Below are 22649 nucleotides of genomic sequence, written 5' to 3'. Positions count from 1 at the left end.
CTGTGTCTGGATAGGGCAGAGGGAGCGGCTCAGCTTCAGTGTGTGGTAAGCACTTGTGAGCTTGATGCCCCCCTGTTGAAGAGAAGAGAAGACTACAAAGGTAAGTGTAAAATGAATAAATGGGTTACATATAGAACTAGAATAATATTTACACACAGGGGTGTAACTACATTGTGCTGCGCCACAAGCCACACTTTTGAATAGCCTCGTCCACCTTAAGCATGGACCCCAGTACCGACATAAAAATTTAAAAAAATTTACTCCCCACTATTCGCTCCTCTTGCCTTCATGGCCTGGTACACAAGGCCCACTACCACATCCGGCCGGGCAGCATAAGGAAATTATATGAGACGCAGCATACACCATCCTAAAGCTTCGTTAAATACGAAGATCCAGTTTTAAGTGGGGCTCGCCCATTCCAGGTCGACCCACCCCCACTCTGACTGCAATTGTTATGCCACTTTTTTAACAACCTTTTTTTTCCTCTGCTCTTATGTATCTATTTTTGATCATAGATGGGGTTTTAAGATTGTACAAAAACAAATCCTGTATCTTCTATTTTGTTTATGTGAACATGTCGGCCTGTTAATGTTGCCCTAACTGCGGGCAGTATGATATAGTGACAGGTGCACTGATTAAACTAAACTATGTGTTACTCTAAAGAGCTGCGTCATTTTAGAGAAGTCATAGCTTTAGCACTGGCTTGTGTCCATTGTTAGGACAGCATGAGTGTGCTAAAAGGTTCCTTTTAAAGGGGTTTTCTAGTCCCTAAAAATTGATGGCCTATCCTCAGGATAGGCCATAATTAGTTTATGGGTCGGTCCGAGCGCTGCTTCCTCTTCATTTCTACTTGCTCACTGTGAATTGTCGACACGGATGTAGCGGCGATTCACAGTATTGCAGCCCTCTCCCAATGAAGTGAATGTGAGAAGGCTGCAATACTCTGAATTGCACTACATCTGTTCGACAATTCTCAGAGAGCAAGTAGAAATGAAGGGGTAGCATGATATAGTGCTGGACGGAGTACCGTTAACAGGTGGTGCCACGGTAGGGGGGCCCAGACCATTTAGCTGTATGGGGCCCTGAAATTCCTGATGGCGACCCTGGATTCACCCTTAGGAGGCAATATTTTCCACCACGGATTTTTCTACAATTTCACAGCAAATCCACAGAAAAATCTGCATGTGCTACATGTGGATTTTGTTGTTGATTTCATTGCAGATTTTACCCTGTGCATTGCAAAGCGTGAAATCCGTTGTTGAATCCACGACAGCAATGAGATGCTGCAGATTTGTAAAGGCTGTTATAGTTTTTTAGGGTACAGTCCCACGTAGTGGTTTCCACATGCGGTCGAAACCTCGCTCACTTGTGGTGGCCAATTATCGCACAATTTTGCAGATAATAAACAGCAAAATCATGTTTTTAATGGTGCTTTCCATGCGTTTTTGGTAGCGTTGTATAATTTTTTTCCAGGCGTTTAAGAGTAGCATATGGTAAAACACCAGAAAAACGCAATACCTAGAGCATGCTGCGTTTTGCAAAAATTCAGCTGACCCTAAAAACGCTAGAGAAACTAAAGAAACCAAAATGCTGTATATGTAGGCTTTCTCATATTTTACCACAGATTTTAAAATAACATCAGTTCGCAGTGTTTTTGACCAAAAATAAATGTGCAAAATAACGCTGCAAACTTGCCATAAAAAACACAAGTAAACGATGTGTGTGTGGAAGTGGCATTGACTCGGCCACGATGCGGCCAAAAACTGCAGTTACAGGTAACCTGGCTTAAACTGCTTGTCAATGGCCACGTGCAGATCGTGCAGCCATAAGGATCTATTCATGACCTGCCTAAGTAGAGTCGTGTGTTAGTGCACCTTCCCTTATCCCTACCAATCCCTTCACCCCCACCTTTAGGAAAAAGACACGTGACACCGAGGTTGGATGTGAAATGGCCACAGCAGCCGTTTTATTAATTTCACAGTTTAAAACAAATTAAATCCGAAACATTCGGATAACTAATTAGGAATCCACCAGAGAATTCCTCCTAATAATTCACATGACCCAACATGGGTCAGAATCATAAATAACAATTTAACGTTAACATTAGACCGAGCAGGGGCAGTCCTTGAAGCCATTTTAGATATTCCTTTTTTACACACCTCGAGTTAGCCATCTGCAAACCACTAATTACCTCCAGCCGTAAACCAGCTCGGAGGCACCGCTCACCTCTGCAGATGGCTCCAACCACCAGAAGTCCACTTCAAGGGGATAACACCCGATGAAGCCTTCAAGTGCTATACCGACCACTAGAAGTCCACTTCAAAGGGATAACACCCGATGAAGCCTTCGAGTGATATACCTTCCACCAGAAGACCACTTCAAAGGGATAACACCCGATGAAGTCTTCAACCATGTACCTTTTTTGGGGGACGCATACCCCCGATGCGACCCCCCCACCAATTTTGTACTGACTGGCCTCAAGGACTCCCCCCGCCAGCTGCCATGACACCAGGACCTACTCCGAATGAAAAGAAAAAAAAAAAAAAAACATGTTAAATAAGCACACAATAAAATTGCCACACTCATAAACAGACTTAATAAAGACCACAAGAGATAACACCAAATGGGCGGGAGGGTGGGAGCTTACTGGTGAGTGGTTACTTCTCCCGCTGCTTCCGGCTCACTGCCGAAAAACAGCGGGAAGCTCCGTAACGGCCCCCTAACTCCTCCCTGTCCCTCCTCCACCTCCACATTTTGCAGTTAAACAGCTGTTGTACCGGCAACACCACGTGGCCTTTAACAAGCAAATTGCCAACTGGGCTGAAAAGCGTGCCAGTGCGATTTTCGTCCGCATCACAGCCGGGCCAATGCTGCTCTGTGGGGTCTTTCCCTTATTCTTGTTGTGTTTATTCATCTTGTTTTCTGCCATTTGTTTAGCCTTTTCCATACATTATCTTCAAGGGTATATACAGACGTTGCATCCGTATCCAAAGACCGCATGCGCTTTTAGCACGATTTAGTGCGGTTTTGATGCAGTTGCATTTTTTACTGCAACCACATCGAAAACGCATACAATCGTGAAAAAACACATTTGGTTTTTGGGTGTGGTATTAATCTTCCTCATCTGCAATGTCTGAATACATCGTATAGGGAAATCTCAGCATGGAAGGCCACATGTGAAAATGGTGACCTAAAGCTTTGGTGAGGCTGGCTTTACACTGTACGTTTTTAGAATGCATTTTTTTGTTTTAGTTGAACTCAGTGTAAACTCAGCCTAAGGCCTCATTTACACGAGCGTGTGCGTTTTGCGCACGCAAAAAAACGCAGCGTTTTGCGTGCGCAAAAGGCACTTGACAGCTCCGTGTGTCATCAGTGTATGATGCGCGGCTGCGTGATTTTCGCGCAGCCGCCATCATAGAGATGAGGCTAGTCGACGTCAGTCACTGTCCAGGGTGCTGAAAGAGTTAACTGATTGGCAGTAACTCTTTCAGCACCCTCGACAGTGAATTTCGATCACCATATCGAGTAACCTGTTTAAAAAAAAAGAGGTTCGTACTTACCGAGAACTTCCCGGCCGTTGCCTTGGTGACGCGTCCTTGGTGACGCGTCCTTGGTGACGTGCCTCTCTTGACATCTGGCCCCACCTCCCTGGATGACGCGGCAGTCCATGTGACCGCTGCAGCCTGTGCTTGGCTTGTGATTGGCTGCAGCTGTCACTTGGACTGAATTGTCATCCCGGGAGGTCAGACTGGAGGAAGAAGCCGGGAGTTATCGGTAAGTCAGAACTTCACGTATATTGGGATCGGAAGTCACTGTCCAGGGTGCTGAACCAGTTTAACTCTTTCAGCACCCTGGACAGTGACTGTCTCCTGCCGGGTTCGGTCAAAACGAGTTCGGCCGAACCCGGTGAAGTTCGGTTCGCTCATCTCTAAGACACTCCGTTCGGATGTTTGTAAACAGAAAAGTACGTGGTGCTTTTCTGTTTACATTCAGTTTGACAGCTCTTGCGCGAATCACGCAGTTCGCACGGAAGTGCTTCCTCCGTGCGGCATGCGTGGTTTTCACGCACCCATTGACTTCAATGGGTGCGTGATGCGCGAAAAACGCACGATTATAGAACATGTCGTGAGTTTTACGCAACGCACTCGCGCTGCGCAAAATTCACGCATTGTCTGCACTGCTCCATAGAGTAATATAGGTGCGTACGACACGCGTGAAAAGCACGCGCGTCGCACGCGCGTATATTACGCTCGTGTAAATGAGGCCTAAGGCTGGGTTCACACAACCTATTTTCAGACGTATTGGAGGCGTTTTACGCCTCGAATTACGTCTGAAAAAATGCCTCCAATACGTCGGCAAACATCTGCCCATTACTTTCAATGGGTCTTATGATTTACTGTGCCGACGACCTGTCATTTTACGCGTTGCTGTCAAAAGACAGCTCATAAAATTACAGCCTCGTCAAAAGAAGTGCAGGACACTTCTTGGGACGTTTTTGGAGCCGTTTTCTCATAGACTCCAATGAAAACAGCTCCAAAAACGGCAGTAAAAAACGCGAGTTGCTCAAAAAACGTCTGAAAATCAGGGGCTGTTTTCCCTTGAAAACAGCTCCGTATTTTGAGAAGTTTTTGACTCTACGTGTGAACATATCCTAAGGGTATGTGCACACGAGAAGTGGCTTTTACGTCTGAAAAGACAGACTGTTTTCAGGAGAAAACAGCTGCGTCGTTTCAGACGTAAAATCTCCCCCTCGCATTATGCGAGGCGTCTTTGACGCTCGTAAATCTTGAGCTGCTCTTCATTGACTTCAATGAAGAACGGCTCAAATTACGTTGCAAATAAGTGTCCTGCACTTCTTTGCCGAGGCAGTAAATGACAGGTCGTCGGCACAGTACGTCGGCAAACCCATTCAAATGAATGGGCAGATGTTTGCCAACGTATTGTAGCCCTATTTTCAGACGTAAAACTAGGCATATTACGCCTCGTTTACGTCTGAAAATAGGTTGTGTGAATACAGCCAGAGGGTATGTTCACACGAGGGCGTCCGTAACGGCTGAAATTACGGGGATGTTTCCGCCTGAAAACATCCCCGTAATTTCAGCCGTAACAGCATGTGCAGGCGCTTCAACGCCGCGTCCATTACGGACGTAATTGGCGCTGCTATTCATTGGTGTCAATGAATAACGGCTCCAATTACGGCCAAAGAAGTGACAGGTCACTTCTTTGACACGGGCGTCCATTTATGCGCCGTCATTCGACAGCGGCGCGTAAATATACGCCTCGTGTGAACAGACAAACGTCTGCCCATTGCTTTCAATGGGCAGATGTTTGTCAACGCTATTGAGGCGCTATTTTCGGACGTAATTCGGGGCAAAAACGCCCGAATTACGTCCGTAATTAGTGCGTGTGAACATACCCTAAGGCTTTTAGCTTCATTAGCTGCTCTCACTTCAAGTCCTGGAAATTGTGAAGTGTATGAGCAGATATGCAATAGCTAATTGGCTGTTTTATACTTGCATTTTTTTTTTTTGATCTACTGAATGTCTTCGTGTCTGATTTTACTAATATAGACCTAGCTTGTTAACAAAATATCTGGTCTAAGTTTAGAACTTTTTGATGATACTCTCAACTTGTGAACTGTTTGCAAATGTCAAACTATACAAAATAGATTATTCCAATTCCGATTATGGCAATCAGTATGTTTCTAATTGGGCAATGGGCTTCAAAGATATTTTTCACTCTCTTAAGGGGATTGTCTCACGATGGACATTTATAGCAATTCAACAGGATATGTCATAAACATCTGATAGATGCAGGTCCCATCTCTAAGACGTGCACCTATCTCAAAAGGGTCCCCCTGGAAACAGCCGAGCTCGCTGAGCTACGCTGTTTCCGTAACTCCCGTAGAAGTGAGGTTGGCTGTTTCTGGAACCCAACCACCTTCTCCGCCTGGATGCAGCGGCTTCACCAGGCCTGGACCCGCATCTATCAGACATTTATGGCACATCCTGTGGATGTTTCATAACTGTCTGCCGTGAGACTACGCCTTTAAGGCAAGAGTAATTCCAAGGGCCAGACATTTCTTAAAAAAGTAACCTTTTTTTAGTTAGTTGCTGTGTGTATTATATATTACCTAACATGATCAATCAGACATCTTTATCAGACCACTCCTTTTTGCATCTCTCGCTTTGGTGACACAAGGTAGTTGCGTCCTATTCTATGAAATTGCTAACTATCATTGCAAAAATATTTTACTCTACATGATGTACTTACTTTATATCAGGCCAAAATACTGTATTTGATCAATTTTAAGAAACACTATAGCAAAACTTAGTGTAGGGCCCCAGGGAGAGGAAGGTGTGTAAACACATGGGGTGAATGTAAACGTGCACACCTCTTAACCCCTTCAGGACTGAGCCTGTTTTGGCCTTCAGGACTGAACCTGTTTTGACCTTCAGGACTGAGCCTGTTTTGGCCTTCAGGACAAAGCCGATTTTTCAAATCTGACATATGTTAATTTATGTGGAAATAACTTTGGAATGCTTTTACCTATCCAAGTGATTCTGAGATTTTTTTCTCGTGACATATTGTACTTTATGTTAGTGAAAAAATTTGGTCGATAAATGCAATATTTATTTGTGAAAAAAAAAAAAGATTTAGAGAAAGTTTGCAAAAATGAGCATTTTTCTAAATTTAAATGTATCTGCTTGTAAAACAGATAGTAATACCACACAAAATAGTTACTAGTTTACATTTCCCATATGTCTACTTTATGTTTGCATTGTTTTTTGAACATTCTGTTATTTTTCTAGGACGTTACAAGGCTTAGAACTTTAGCAGCAATTTCTCATATTTTTAAGAACATTTCAAAAGGCTATTTTTACAGGTACCAGTTCAGTTCTGAAGTGGCTTTCAGGGCCTTATATATTAGAAAGTCCTCATAAATCACCCTATTTTGAAAACTGCACGCTCAAAATATTCAAAAAAGCATTCAGAAAGTGTTTTAACCTTTTAGGCGTTTCACAGGAATTCAAGCAAAGTAGAGGTGAAATGTACAAATGTAATTTTTTTTTGCCAAAACATTTGTAATACATTTTTTTCTGTGCTACAGAAGGTTTTACCCAAGAACTGCAACTCAATATTTATTGCCAAGATTCTGCAGTTTTTAGAAATATCCCACATGTGGCCCTGGTGTGCTAATGGACTGAAACACAGGCCTTAGAAGCAAAGGAGCACCTAGAGGATTTTGGGGCCTCCTTTTTTTTAGAATATATTTTAGGCACCATGTCCGGTTTGAAGAGGTCTTGTGGTGCCAAAACAGTAAAGGCCCCCCAAAAATGACCCCATTTTGGAATCTACACCGCTCAAGGAACGTATCTAGGGGTATAGTTAGCATTTTGAACCCACAATTTTTGTGCTAAATTTATTTGAATTAGTATGTGAAGATGAAAATCTACTTTTTTTCTGAAAAAAACGTAGACATTTTTAAAAGGAATAAAGGAGAAAAACCAAACATTTGTAAAGCAATTTCTCCCGATTACAGCAATACCCCATATGTGGTAATAAACTGCTGTTTGGACCCATAGCAGGGCTCAGAAGAGAAGGTGCACCATTTGGATTTTGAATTTCTGATTTTGCTGGAATAGTTTTCAGTGCCATGTCGCATTTGCAATGCACTGGAGGGATCAAAACAGGGGAAACCCCCCAAAAGTAACCCCATATTGGAAACTACATCCCTCAAGGAATTTTTCTAGGGGTAAAGTTAGCAGTTTAACTCTACAGTTGTTTTGCTGAATTCATTGGAATTAGTCTCTAAAGGTAAAAATCTACTTTTTCTACTTAGACATTTTTAATTTTTACAAGGAATAAAGGAGAAATAGCACTACAACATTTGTAAAAAATTCTCCAGATTACGGAAATAAGGCATATGTGGTAATAAACTGTTGTTTGGACCCACAGCGGGGCTTAGAAGGGAAGGAGCGCTATGTGGCTTTTGGAGCTCAAATTTAGCTGAAATGGTTTTCGGGTGCCATGTCGCATTTGCAAAGCCCCTGAGAGGCCAAAACAGTGGAAACCCCTCAAAAGTGACACCATTTTGGAAACTACACCACTTAAGGAATCTATCTAGGGGTATAGACCCCACAGGTCTTTTGCGGAATTTATTAGCATTAGGCCTCATGCACACGACCGTAGCCATGTGCGCGGCCGTGATTTTCGGGTCGGCCGGCAGCGGAGTGTCAGCCGCGAGCCGCCAGCAAATCACGGGTGAACAGTACACACCTGAAATAAAGAGCCGCCTCAGGTGAAGCCTAACTAGGCTCATCAGACAGCCCAAGACACGGACTGTCTGTATGGAGTGGAAGCCGCCTTCTCCTTCAACCTGCAAACCAGGCCCTATTCCGGATTTTACACCCAAGAAATCAGCAGCGAAAACCCGCTCTGCTGTACATGTTCCCTGGGTGCTTGAAACCTGACAGTTTCTGCACTGTCCAATAGCTGCACTGCTACAATATATATATATATATTGTGACAACCTGGGGACCACTTAGCTCATGGGGTAGCCATCTCCTGGGTGAGATGGTTGGTACACATAGAAAGTTCACTCCAAAAAGTTTTAAACCAGCCGCAGCTAGCTTTATTGTCTTCACAACAGCAGTCAGTGGTGCAACAATAAACATACAAAAAAAACCCTAGGCCGTCCAGCCTCTAACTAACACATTCAGGGTCCCTCACTATGTGACACTGAGCCTTGTGCCCAGCACCTGAAAACCTTCAGTTTTACCTCACATGGTGGTGACTCTCACAGGCTAGCATGCCTGTCTTCCCCAGACTGAGAGCCCTGTGTGGACTGCACACACCTGATATAAAGAGCCGTCTCAGGTGGAGCCTAACTAGGCTCATCAGACAGCCCAAGCAACAGCAGAGAATACCCTCTCTGCTGTACATGCTCCCTGATTGCTTAAAACCTGAGTTTCTGCACCGTCCAGTAGCTGCACTGCTACATATCCCCCCCCCCTTTGATAAAGGCCGTAGGACTGATCACATTTCAACCTCCCCCCAGGGTCAAAGCTCCTACGTTGGGACATAATCACACTTAGGGTCACCCCTACAGTAACAGACATTTGATTATCACCCCTGGGTGTATTATACGGGTGCTCCTGTAACTCTTCTATGTTGGCATGCCTAGCATCCTCATCCCTTGTAGGCACTACTAGCTTTTGCTGATCACAGCCGTATTTACATGTGTAACACCTGGCACATCTGTTTCCAAGGACACATCCTCTGGATTACCATCAGTAACAGTACACACATCACATGTGACACACTCGACTTTCTCAACTACAGCCTCAAGGGGCACACTTGAACTAATCCCCTCTTCTGTCTCGACTGCTGTTTCTTTAACAGCCTGTTCACACAATGCATTAACCTGCTCAGGCTGTGTGACATACTCACGGGTTAAAGACACGTTAGGCACAATTTTTGACATTTCACTAGTGTCATCACATAAAAGCAGTGCATCAAATACATGAGCGTCATTTTTAGCAGGCATTTTCTGAATCACATTATCACTTGATATCATTACAACTGGGGCATTTTCCATTTTTGGCAGTGGAGCAGCACACCCTGCAGAGGACTCTTTCCTGTAATGCTTATCGGAGATATTGCCTTTCTCCCACAACTGCCAAAAATTAGGGAAGTCCCTTCCCAGCACAAACTCCTCATCAAGTTCCTCACATTTTCTAAGTCTGTGCTGCACAGTCCCAAAATCAGTTTCAAAGTCAATCAGAACGGTCTCACCCATCTCAGGATCCTTCTTCACTTACAGCAAAATGTCCGGATGCACCCTCGAGACCTCTTGGCGAAGATCCAGACTGACCCGTAGCGGAATCCCACCAACCAACACTTCACGTGTTTTTTCTTGCGCGCTCTCTGGCCTCCTGACCATAGAACAATCAGGTGCACATCCATCCGCTTGATGGCATCTCCAACAGCGCTCCTTCTGCTGAACAACAGCCACATGCTGTCAGGGTTGGTTGCTCCTAGCAACGGTCCTCACAGCTTGTATCACAATGGTCTTACTTGGTAAAAGTGTAAAAATATGGTATCACTGCAATCCTAATGACCCAAAAAATAAAGTTAACATGTTAATTAAACCGCAGGCTGAACGCCATAAAGAAAAATGCAAAAAACAAAGGCGGAATTGCTATTTTTTCCATTGCCCCCCAAAAAATATTAATAACATTTAATCAATAAGAAAAATTTAAGAATTTTAATCAATGAAAACAACATTTTGTCCTACAAAAAACAAGCCCTTATATGGCTATATTAACAAAAAAATACATAAGTTGTGGCTCTTGGAAAGCAGCGATGCAATAACAAATTATTTTTGTTCATGAGTGTTTTTTATGCAAAAGCAGTAAAACATAAATAAATACATATTTGGTATTGCCGTAATTGTGCCGACCACTAGAATAAAGTTAGAATGTTATTTACGCCACACGATGAACGGCGTACATTTAAAACCCATAGAACAATGGCGAAATTGCTGTTTGTTTTCCATTCCCCCAATAAAAAGTTAATAAAAGTTAATCAAAAAATTATAGATACCCCAAAATGCTGCCATTGAAAAATAGAAGTCATCCCGCTGTCGACGGAAAAATAGAAACGTTATAGCTCCTTGAATGCGACGATGGAAGAACGACAAAATTGCTTGGTCATTAAATAAAAATAGGGGTTAAGGTTTGTTTATCTCAAATAACTCTATTATTTTATTTGTAGGCAATTTTACAGTCTGTATCCATGACATCTGTGAAAGCAGCAATTGAAGAGGGCTTAAAGAAAAATACAATATCAATCAACAAAAGTTGTGGAAGTATAACAGTTGAAATTTGGGATGGTCATTACTTAGATGATGAACACTTTCCTTTACCAGTAAGAGTTCCTTATATTCCAACCACTGATTGACAGACCTGCTCCTTCTTTCTTTAGGAAATGTCTTTTGTTTCATTTTTAGTTTCATTAAAGGGGTTTTCCAGCCAATAAAAATTTATGGCCTTTCCTCAGGATAGGCCATCAATAGCTGATGGGTCTGGGTCCGACTGCCGGGACCGCCACTTATCAGATGTTGTTAAGGTATGAGCGCTGCTCCCCCTTCATTTCTACTTGCTCATTGTGAATCGTCGACACACAAGTAGCGGCGATTCACAGGAATCACCGCTAAATGCGTGTCGACGATTCACAGTGAGCAAGTAGAAATGAAGAGGGAGCAGCACTAACATGAGTGCTGCACCCTCTTCAAAACAGCTTATCGGCGGGGGTTTTTTGCCCAAGGCTATTGAGGATTGTGGGCAAAAAACGCAGAAACTAGCGCAGCAGGTCTTCTCTGCCTCCCATTGATTTCTAGGACATGCCACTTTTTTTCCCACGAGTGGCTAAAAGTTGCCCAGGAAAAAAAACACCTCTGTCTCCCACTGAAATCAGTGGTGAGCAATTTATCGGCTGTTTTTTGGCGTGATTGATCAAAATGAGCGCCAAAAAACTCAGTGTGAACTGGGTTTTAAAGAGAATTAATGTGTCTGTTTTTTTTTAAAATGTTGTCGCGATTTACTTTTTTATTTTTAAAAAGTTCCTTCAGAGCCGCGATGTTGAAGGCATACAACTACAGGGTGGGCCATTTATATGGATACACCTAAATAAAATGGGAATGGTTGGTGATATGAACTTCCTGTTTGTGGCACATTAGTATATGGGAGGGGGGAAACTTTTCAAGCTGGGTGTTGACCATGGCGGACATTTTGAAATCGGCCATTTTGTATTCAACTTTAGTTTTTTCAATGGGAAGAGGGTCATGTGACACATTAAACTTATCGAGAATTTCACAAGAAAAACAATGGTGTGCTTGGTTTTAACGTTACTTTATTCTTTCATGAGTTATTTACAAGTTTCTGACCACTTATAAAATGTGTTCAAAGTGCTGCCCATTGTGTTGGATTGTCAATGCAACCCTCTTCTCACACTCTTCACACACTGATAGCAACACCGCAGAAGAAATGCTAGCACAGGCTTCCAGTATCCGGAGTTTCAGTTGCTGCACATCTCGTATCTTCACAGCATAGACAATTGCCTTCAGATGACCCCAAAGATAAAAGTCTAAGGGGGTTAGATCGGGAGACCTAGGGGGCCATTCAACTGGCCCACGACGACCAATCCACTTTCCAGGAAACTGTTCATCTAGGAATGCTCGGACCTGACACCCATAATGTGGTGGTGCACCATCTTGCTGGAAAAACTCAGGGAACGTGCCAGCTTCAGTGCATAAAGAGGGAAACACATCATCATGTAGCAATTTCAGATATCCCGTGGCCTTGAGGTTTCCATTGATGAAGAATGGCCCCACTATCTTTGTACCCCATATACCACACCATACCATCAATTTTTGTGTTCCAACAGTCTTGGAGGGATCTATCCAATGTGGGTTAGTGTCAGACCAATAGCGGTGGTTTTGTTTGTTAACTTCACCATTCACATAAAAGTTTGCCTCATCACTGAACAAAATGTTCTGTGTAAACTGAGGATCCTGTTCCAATTTTTGTTTTGCCCATTCTGCAAATTCAGTGCGCCGATCTGGGTCATCCTCGTTGAGATGCTGCAGCAGCTGGAGTTTGTAAGGGTGCCATTTGTGAGTAGCTAATATCCGCCGAAGGGATGTTCGACTGATGCCGCTCTCCAGTGACATGCGGCGAGTGCTATGCTGTGGGCTCTTGCTGAATGAAGCTAGGACAGCCACTGATGTTTCTTCATTAGTGACAGTTTTCATGCGTCCACATTTGGGCAAATCCAACACTGAACCAGTTTCACGAAACTTGGCAAGCAGTTTGCAAACTGTAGCATGGGAGATGGGTGGTCTCGTAGGGTGTCTTGCATTGAAATCTGCGCAATGACCCAGACATCAACACAATTTCTATCCGCTCCTCACGTGTTAACCTCTGCGACATGTCAATGGCTGTAAACAAAGAGAAGCTTGTAAATAACTCATGAAAGAATAAAGTAACGTTAAAACCAAGCACACCATTGTTTTTCTTGTGAAATTCTCGATAAGTTTGATGTGTCACATGACCCTCTTCCCATTGAAAAAACGAAAGTTGGATACAAAATGGCCGACTTCAAAATGGCCACCATGGTCAACACCCAGCTTGAAAAGTTTTCCCCCTCCCATATACTAATGTGCCACAAACAGGAAGTTAATATCACCAACCATTCCCATTTTGTTTAGGTGTATCCATATAAATGGTCCACCCTGTACTTCCTGTATTATCTGTATAGACAGCATAGCAGGATGTGTTTTCTTTATGGCAGCTTCAGTGAATGGGATTTAATTGACATAGAAATGTCCTAGATTTTTTAGTATCCAAGAAGTGATGGAGTGATACACCAGGGAGTGACAGAGAAGATGTATAAAAAAAGATTTTGTTATATGGATAGTAAAAAATAAAAGTTTAGAATACAATTTGTCTGATGATACAGTCTATTTAATTAGAGGTTCTTAAGCAGTTGCAGTGTGCATTATACATTACTGTGCCCCAGCTGCTGCATACCTTTTTTATGAAATGGATGATGTTTCAAATCAATCAAAGGTGGAACGAAGCCCCCCTTTTATCTTCAAAAATAAGTTCTGCGGCAGTAACTGAGGTGTGTATTATAAGGAATAATGTGCACCCTACTATAAATTAAGTATATTTTAAGCCGTCCCGGAGTTCCAAGACAGGGCTGGCCTTAGGATAGATGGCGCCTCGTGCGAGGTGATCTTTCTATGCCCCACCCCATCATTAAAAAAATAAATGCCCCATGAAAAAAGTATAATGCCCCTTTAGTGCCCCCATACAGTATAATAATAATAATAATATTTAATAATATAATATATTACAACCCCTTCAAGGACACAGTATTTTGATCTCTAATTGTGCCTACAATATTATGCCCCCTGTAGTACCCCTACACAGTATAATGTCCGCTTAGTGGCCCCCACACAGTATAGTGCCCCCTGTAGATTTTGCCATACAGCCTCCCTGTAGACAGTGCCATAATACGCAACCTCCTCCTTGTAGATCGTGCCACGCAGACCCCCCCACCTTCCCCTTGTAGACAGTGCCCCCAAACAAAAATAAAAATTGTACTCACCTAGGCCCCGTTCCCACGACGAACTGAGCTGCTCCACAATGGGATCCTTGCGTAGGCCGGCGTGATCTTGTAGCCTAGTACAGAGTTTCCCAACCTTTTCGTACTCGAGGCAGAACTGGAAAAATAAAATTTCCTCAGGGCACCCCTACCAAAAATAGTTTTGAGAAAGACAGAAAACGTCTAAAAACAACCTCTACACTCGTAGCGTATGTTCACACAGCGTTTTTTGGAAATCTGTCTTAAAATTCTTTCAGGAATTGACAGCGTTGTTTGACCATTTATTTTTGCGTTTTTTCTTAAGCTGTTGAAGCTAATGCAAAAAGCGCAGGCAAAAAAGCTCCAAACGGGCGACGCAGGTATTTTCTGGCTCCCATTCATTTCAATTGGAGGTCAGAGGTGGAAACCACTTGAAGAACATCAGCCCCCCACTCACAGTAAAAGGATCATCAGCCCCCCCACTCACAGTAAAATGACCATCAGCCCCCACTCACAGTAAAATGACCATCAGCCCCCACTCACAGTAAAATGACCATCAGTCCCCCACTCACAGTAAAATGAACATCAGCTCCCCACTCACAGTAAAATGACAATCAGCCCCCCACTCACAGTAATATGACCATTAGATCCTCACTCACAGTAAAATGACAAAGGAAGGTCCTTGGAGCTAATAAGAAGGATCTGGCGCCATTCTGCCCATATCTGTATTTTTTACCCCCATCCGTGCTGCTACAGGCTCAGGGGCACCTTGCACACCGCAAATGGCTAAAGCATTTCTATTTTGCTCCCTGGGACCCCACCCAGCAGGAGCCCATATAAGCCAGATCCCCCACCATGTATAATCTGGGAGGGACCATCACCAGTATGAATCCCTCCCCCACCAATTTTAACCAACTCCAAGGACCCCCCAAAACCCGCCACAACGAGCATACCTTGACCACCTCAAGTATGCAAGTTCCCCCTCAACAAAATGGCACGTTCGATTCACTCCTGAATCCGTAATGCCCACAAGTCAATTCCCACCGCAGTCAAATGCACACCATCAGCCAACCAATAATTGCCTGTACCGTCCCCAAAGTCGTAATGTCTCACAAATACTCCACCATTCCACACCACAAAAGCAGACACAGCCCTGTTCACTTTCACACAAGCCCTGTTAATACTACCCACCGACCTCCACGTCTGCTGATGCACTATCTCTGACCATACTACTGTTACCTGGGGGAAAACCACCCACAACCGCAGTAGATCATACTTTACGTCCCGGATCAATTCCCGAAACAGCCGTACCCCCAGGTCATTCCCCCCAATATGTAAAACTAAAACATCAGGAGCACGGTCCAACACAGCACAGCGATGAAACTGTGGCAGAACCCTCCCCCAGGACATACCATGAAAAACAAGCCAGCGCACGACGGCCATCGCCCTGGATAACCCCAGCTGCCTCACATCCGGACGAACGTTGGCCCGCAATGCGCCCCAATGGACATAAGAATGCCCAAAAATCCAATCCAAACCAGACAAGGGGAGGGATCTGAAACAAAAATACAGCACCGTCAATAAAAACACATAAGAAATAACACTGAAGCATTGCCCCGCACCATCCTCATTAAAACATAACACCCCCGAACTAATATCCACCCCGCCCCGACACTCAAACAAGATGGGGGCGAACATACAGTCAGAACCGCTGGGACTCCCACCTCCCTATACTCCGCACTGCATCAGGCCCAAGACCCCACCTAACAGCCTCTGTGGCGGCCCCTATCCTAAACGAATGCGGCGCAAAAGCCATCTCATCCAGACCTACGCATGACAAACATTTTCGGAACACCATGGAGAATTAATACTTCGACAAATACTTACCATCCGCATGACATAACAAAGGCCCACCTCTAAAACCTCTGAAATATGCCCCCAACAAACGAACCGGACACATAACCGCGCCCACGACCTCCTTCAACACCACTCGGCGCCCCCTCCCCCTCTGATCCGTTTTGGAACGTCGAATCCAAAACTCCACCCGTTCCCCCAAATGCACCACAACGTCCGTCAACAACCCCCCGGACCGCACCCCGCTGGGTGACACCAATTCCCCCACCCGCAACGCACCAAAAAAGGCCCAAGAAAACGCCAACCGAAATAGGACCGATTCATACACTGACATGCACACCACATTCGCTGCCAACCCCATTTTCTCTAACAGCCCAAACGATACCGGGAGCCATCTATCAGGCGCCACCAGCCCCCGACGGAACCCCCTCAGAGCCTGGCCTACCAAAAATTCCTTTGTGGTGTCCCGTAAACCCCTCCATTTAAAACCAAATGCTAGGGCCGCCACAAAGGAATTAACCTTCGCCACCGACCAGCCCGCAGCAGACACATGACATAAAAATGCCAACAATGCCACTAGTTGATCCTCATATGAAGCCACCCCCTCCAACACATCCAGCCAAGCTTCCCATTCGCGCCAGGCCGTCTCATAAGCGGTCCACGTCCCCGGAGCCAATGAAGACCGGATCAGTCAATTCGCTGCCTCTAGACCAGCTCCCACAAGTGCTGTGGGCATGAGAGCCCTATCGCATCTGCCTCCGGGACCAACTGCCGAAACCGATCCCACTGCAGGCGAGAAAGAGAATCCGTAATTGAGTTATCCACTCCTGGGACGTGAACAGCCGTAACCCAAGCATTCAATGAGAGACAAAGAAGGACCAAATGTCTTAACAAACAAACAAACAAACAAACAAACAACAGGGGGAGATGATGCCGAAACATTATTAATTGCCATCACCACCCCCATGTTGTCACAATGAAAATGTACCTTCTTAGTCCTAAACCTGTCCTCCCAAATAGCCACCGCCACCACAATAGGGAACAACTCCAAAAATGCCAAGTTACGTACCAAACCTACTTCCACCCACTTAACCGGCCATTGACCCACGCACCATTCCCCCCCACAATAGGCCCCAAAGCCCACGCTCCCTGAGGCATCCGTGAACAATTCCCAATCAACATTCTCCACCACCGAGGCCATGATGATTGACCTCCCATTATACTGCTCCAGGAAGGCACTCCACACTCTCAAATTGTCCCGGTGTTCCTCCCCCAACCGAATAAAATGATGTGGAGCCTTCACTCCCACCGTAGCCCTCGTCAATCGTCTAGGGAAACCCCCCCCCATAGGCATGATGCGACAAGCGAAGTTAAGCTTCCCCAGGAGAGATTGCAAGTCCTACAACTTAATCTTCCTCAGGTGGCAAGCCCTGCCTACCAACAACTTCTTCAAATGCTCCAATTTCTCCTGGGGGAGCCTGCATTCCACCCTCTCGGAATCAATTGTGATTCCCAAAAACACTATTACCGACCTTGGACCCTCCTGTTTTCTCTGGCGCAAGGGGCACTCCAAAACGACCAGCAACCCACTCCGCCGTTGCCAACAAATTCCCGCAAACAGGTGAGCCCGCAGGGCCTACACAAAGGAAATCATCCAAGTGATGGATGACGGAGGCAAGTGCCGCCACCTCACAAATCATCCATTCCAAGAATGAACTGAAGGCTTCAAAATAGGCGCATGGAGCAGCCCACCGGAAGACATCTGTCCACAAAATACGAACCCTCCCAGTAACAACCCAACAACCGAACACTTTAGGGATGCACTGGAAGCAAACTAAAAGCCGACTCTACGTCCGTTTTAGCCATGAGAGTTCCCCTACCATACTGCCTAACCCACTCAACCGCCGCGTTAAAGGACGTATAAACAACAGAACAAAGCGCTGGATCAATACCGTCATTCACCAAACCCCCCCTCGGATGCGACAAATGATGTATTAACCGAAACTTATTAGGCTCTTTCTTAGGCACGACACCCAAAGGAGAAACTACCTTGTCAACAAAAGGAGGGGAGAAAGAAGGACCCCGCCATTCTCCCCAGCCGCACCTCTTTACTCAATTTCTCAGACACAACCGACGGGTAGTCCCGCGCAGATTTAAAATTTTGCAACGAAAAGGGGACAACATGAGAAGGGGAAGGTATCCAAAAACCGACTCGAAACCCCCCCTCCAACAAACTCGCCTTCTCCCTATCTGGGTATCTATTTAGATACGGCAGCATCTCTCCCAACTTCACCGGCGTCACCCCCATGGCTACCTGCTGCACTGTCTCTCCCCTTTCCTTTCTTAAAACATCTCGACACCCCATGGGACGCCCCACTGCATACTGAACAGGAGCGGTTAAATTTGCACCCCGCTCCAAACTTACACTGCCCCTCATTAAATTGCCAACACAGGCCCGACTTTCCTCCTGAGGGATTCCCTGACTGTCCCCCAGCCCCCTGCTGACTAAACTGGCCGGACCCCGCGGACGCCCCTGAAAAGGACTCCCTCCCAAAACGCACCAGTGCCATAACCCTTAACCATAACCCAATATCCTTCTGGTCCCACCGTATAGACAGGTGGTCCTCCTTCCTTTGCCGGAATTGCTCACCATACCTAAGCCACGTCATGCCCCCATACACCCAATAAGCCTCTCCAATGGCGTCCATATAACAAAAAACCACAGGGTTTTTTTACCCTCCTCCTAATCTGTGAGTATGGCCTTTTCTGTGGTTTTAATTACATTCTACGTCCCAATTTTTTTGCATATCATATAACAAAAAAGGCCAGAACAATTGTCTGGCGCCTTCTCCCCAATCACACTCGCCAAGATGGCAAACGCCTGCAACCAATTAAGAAACGTCTGAGGTATCAGCCTATACCGCCGTTTTTTCTCCTCTTCCTTTTTACTCTCAATCCTTTTGGGCTTATCCAAATTGAACTTCTCCAAGGGGAGCAGCGAAAAGATCTCCTCATCCTTCCAGATCTTTTCTTTGACTTCTGATTTTAAATGAGCCCCCAACGGCCCCTCAAAACACACATACACCTCCACCTTGGCCCTATCATCCAACCGCACCCGATCCACCTCCCCATCCTTTTCCGTCTGAACTGACACTACAACACCCACGTCGCGAACCACCTGCGCGCCCGTCACCACTGGGACACCCCCCATGCCCTGCAGAAGCCCCCCGCCACCGCTCCAAGCAGCCACAGGGGAAGGCACCCCCAACAACCCTACCTGCTCGCACCGTGACAGCAACTCCTGCAAACTACCCAATAACCCCCGCACCACTGATCCATCCCCCGATACCACCCCGCTATCACCTGACTCAGCCATGCCACCCCCCACAGATACATCCCCCAACCCTGGGGACCTAAAAATGGCAGGGATGGGATAAGATAAAGACATAGACTCACCGGGCTGCATAGGAGCTGTGATCCCACCAGCCGGAAGACCCGGATCATCCAGCCGTCTCACACGATGGCCTCCATCTTCCTCCCGAATCCTTGATGACGACGAACCTGGAGGGCAACTCCCGTTACGCTCCGCCCCAGGCAAGATCTCCACCGCCGTCAAAGCCCTGGCAGGCCGTCGACCATCCGACCCGCAGCCAGCGGGACGCCGCCCACCGCCGTTACCTCACACGACCACCGACCGTGGCCGCCTCGCAGTGCTACGACGTTCATCTTGTCCACAGGTAGGCCCACCGCCGATCCAGGAGAGACTGACCTGGAGCAAGGTGGCGTCCCCCCTCTCATGGGGACCGAGCCACCTGCTGCCGTTGGATCCGGGCTGCCGTCCGCCCTGGGGACCGCAATCCTGCGATCCCCCTGCAATCTCCTCCTCCCCAACACTATCAGGCCCACCCACAGTACCGGATGAGCAAGGCCTGGCCGGGCCATCGACTAGACCGGCGAGCTGGGTCCTAAGCCAATCCGACCCACGCTCGCCGTCCATAGAACGCAGCTGCTCCAGGATTACCTGGATGTCCATGGAGGCGCAGAGACGCAGGAATGCCGGACGATGACGAGAGCAGAGGAGACACAACTGCTCCTTGCTGTGTTTCCGGACCGACTGGCACTCAAACCCGAGCGCCGCCTGTCTGCCACGTTTCCAAGCTCCTCTCCTTCTTGTTTCCCCCGGTCATGTGGACTCCTCTTACGCGCGGGGCTCAGCTCCGGCCGTTCTTTATGAGATATGGTTATTCACGTGCTAGATATCAATGAACTCAAACTCATTTCAGAACTTTCTTTAAAACCATGGTTAGAAAATGCACAAAGTTATGGGCACAAACAATTTTCCATTGGTCAACTTTAACTGTAGGTAATATAATAAAGTAAGAAGCATAATAATTATTGGAAGAGTGTCCTCTGTTGTTTAATGACAGCTACTCCATTCTCATGAACAGAAAGCTATACGGTATGTGTATTTGTGTCCGGCCTATGGCAGCTATTTCCTGTTTTACACATAGAAGAATAAATATATCTATAACTTCCATGCAAATGATCAGACTGTCAGCAAAGGGAAGGGTCCAGAAAGCATTTCGTTGCAGAGTGAAATCTCTATGGTGTTGCCATGAACTCTCATGCTCTGACAAATCCGTTCCTTCTTCCGTTGAGAACAACTGTTATCTGTGTTAATATGTGTTGGGATTTATAAAGATATTTTCTGATGGTTACCTCTTCTTTGACAGGTTATCAATGATTTGCTTGCGGTAAGCAATATCAAGAAATTTATCGCCACTCAGATGAATAAGAAAGGTAAAGAAATGTCTATGCTAATCATAGAAAGCCTAGATAAGAAACAAAGGAAATTGAAAAGAAATAGTCAAGAATATCAGCAACACCAACGCTTTTACGAAGAGGCAATGGGAGAGAAATTTTACAACCTTATTGTAAGTATGGAAATACTAGGTATGCAATATTCTCAGCGTGCTTTCATTATCCTATGTCTGCAGGGAGAGTAGTCATTTCTACAGATAGAGGAATATCATTTTGGAATAAATAAAACATTTTTACCGGAGGAATAGTTTGGATCGTTAGAGGACATCAATGAAACTGATTTACATGTTTTCTGTACATTAGATTTTGACACCACTGAACATCAATGTATTTGCAGAACTTAGGCAAAGAGCACATTGACCACTAATTCATATAATACAGTGGATGTGTTGTGGTGTGAAGCTCCATTTTGGAACAATTTAAGCCATACATTAAACAAATGCATTTATGGCAAATCCATTATATCTGTTACCCAAAAACTTACTTCTAGGAATACCATGGCTGCTCTACCCAGTGCCCTCAGCAGAATACTGGTAATGTTTATGCATCCTGTGTTCAGTGAATGGAGTGAGCACTTGTTGCTGGAAGGGTAGCCTCAGGGATTCTTATTTCCCTGCAGTATGCAATTCAGGAAATATATATTCAAAGAGCTCCAGGTGGAGCTTCACCTTAAAAATGTAGTCATATTTTTAACTGCTTAAAGTGACTGTCCAGTCAGGGGACATTCCGGTCCAACATTCAGTAGGATAATTGTTGATGGGTGTATTCAAAATGATGTATGTGATGGATCGAACCGATGGTTAAAATGCAGGACAATAGTTGTCATTTATTTTATTCTTTGGTCTCCTTAATGCCAATGTAAAATATGACAGATGGAAAAACTGTTGTCATCGTAATTACTTTAGTGTTGGGAAAAAAAAAATTCCAATCTGTTCACTTGAATGGGACAATGTTGCAAGCCGCTACGAAAGTAACGGCATGTGCGAGTACGAATAGCCTGAACACGAGGTAAACAATTAAGAGGTTGCAGCGCTCTCTTAAGCCCCACGGCCCCTTCAAATAGCAATCGGCAGGGGTGCCGAGAGTCAGACCCCCACCGATCTAAAATTGATGGCCTATCCTAAGGATAGGCCATCCATTTTGAAATCATGACTAACCCCTTTAAATTTAAGTCAATCAGATGACGGATGCAATAACTGATGAATTTGACATCAACTTTATCAGTCGCATACAATTTTTTACCCATCTGCCATCTAGAACAAGGGCAATAGAAGACAAAAAGGTATGTTACATATTTTAAATAGTTTGGGTACATTTAATTTTTAACATTTTTGTATATTTTCTTGATCTCTTTATTTGCATTTTTATTCTCAAATTGATCCATCATCTGCTCTCAGTCTTCTTTTAATTTATTTTGGTTTTATTTATAATTTTCCACTTGTTCTTTGCAGGAGATGGCCCTGCTGAATGCTGGATATGGTCCTTTATAAGCCATCTGTTCGACAACAGTACCTGGAACAGAATGTAAACTGTGAAACACTACATAGAGCTTCCTAATAAACAAGCAGTTGTGAATCGTTAGCTCTTCATTATTTTTGTTACATTGCATAATTAGAGGGCATTATTGGGCATATCATATCGTATCCAGGTATTCAACTATCTAATGTTTTGTTCCCCAGTCACACACATACAGAGGAAACCTATGAATAAATTAAAAAAAAGTCACAACTTACAGAAAGCCAACAAAGGCAACTATCATGACCATACCAGAAGTGGTGATATTAATGCTGGAATTAATAATAAGAATTGTCTATGGTGAT

At 45.0% G+C, this 22649-nt stretch overlaps 1 protein-coding gene across 6 annotated transcripts in view; it reads left to right on the top strand.

Annotated features, from left to right (window-relative positions):
* LOC142742856 (uncharacterized) overlaps positions 1–22404 on the top strand; it is a 285274-nt gene extending 262870 nt beyond the window's left edge. For 5 of the 6 annotated variants that reach the window (XM_075853027.1, XM_075853028.1, XM_075853025.1 and 2 more), the window contains exons 28-30: positions 10780–10932; positions 20742–20942; positions 22281–22404. In XM_075853027.1, the coding sequence (XP_075709142.1) occupies positions 10780–10932; positions 20742–20942; positions 22281–22319 (393 nt within the window). In that variant the 3' untranslated portion in view covers positions 22320–22404. The remainder of the gene's footprint in view (positions 1–10779; positions 10933–20741; positions 20943–22280) is intronic. The other variant, XM_075853029.1, reaches the window with a different exon arrangement.
* Positions 22405–22649: the final 245 nt, after the last annotated feature.

This window comes from Rhinoderma darwinii, chromosome 2 (genome assembly GCF_050947455.1).
Source record: "Rhinoderma darwinii isolate aRhiDar2 chromosome 2, aRhiDar2.hap1, whole genome shotgun sequence".
NCBI lineage: Eukaryota > Metazoa > Chordata > Amphibia > Anura > Rhinodermatidae > Rhinoderma > Rhinoderma darwinii.
This window is presented reverse-complemented; position numbering and strand designations above follow the sequence as displayed.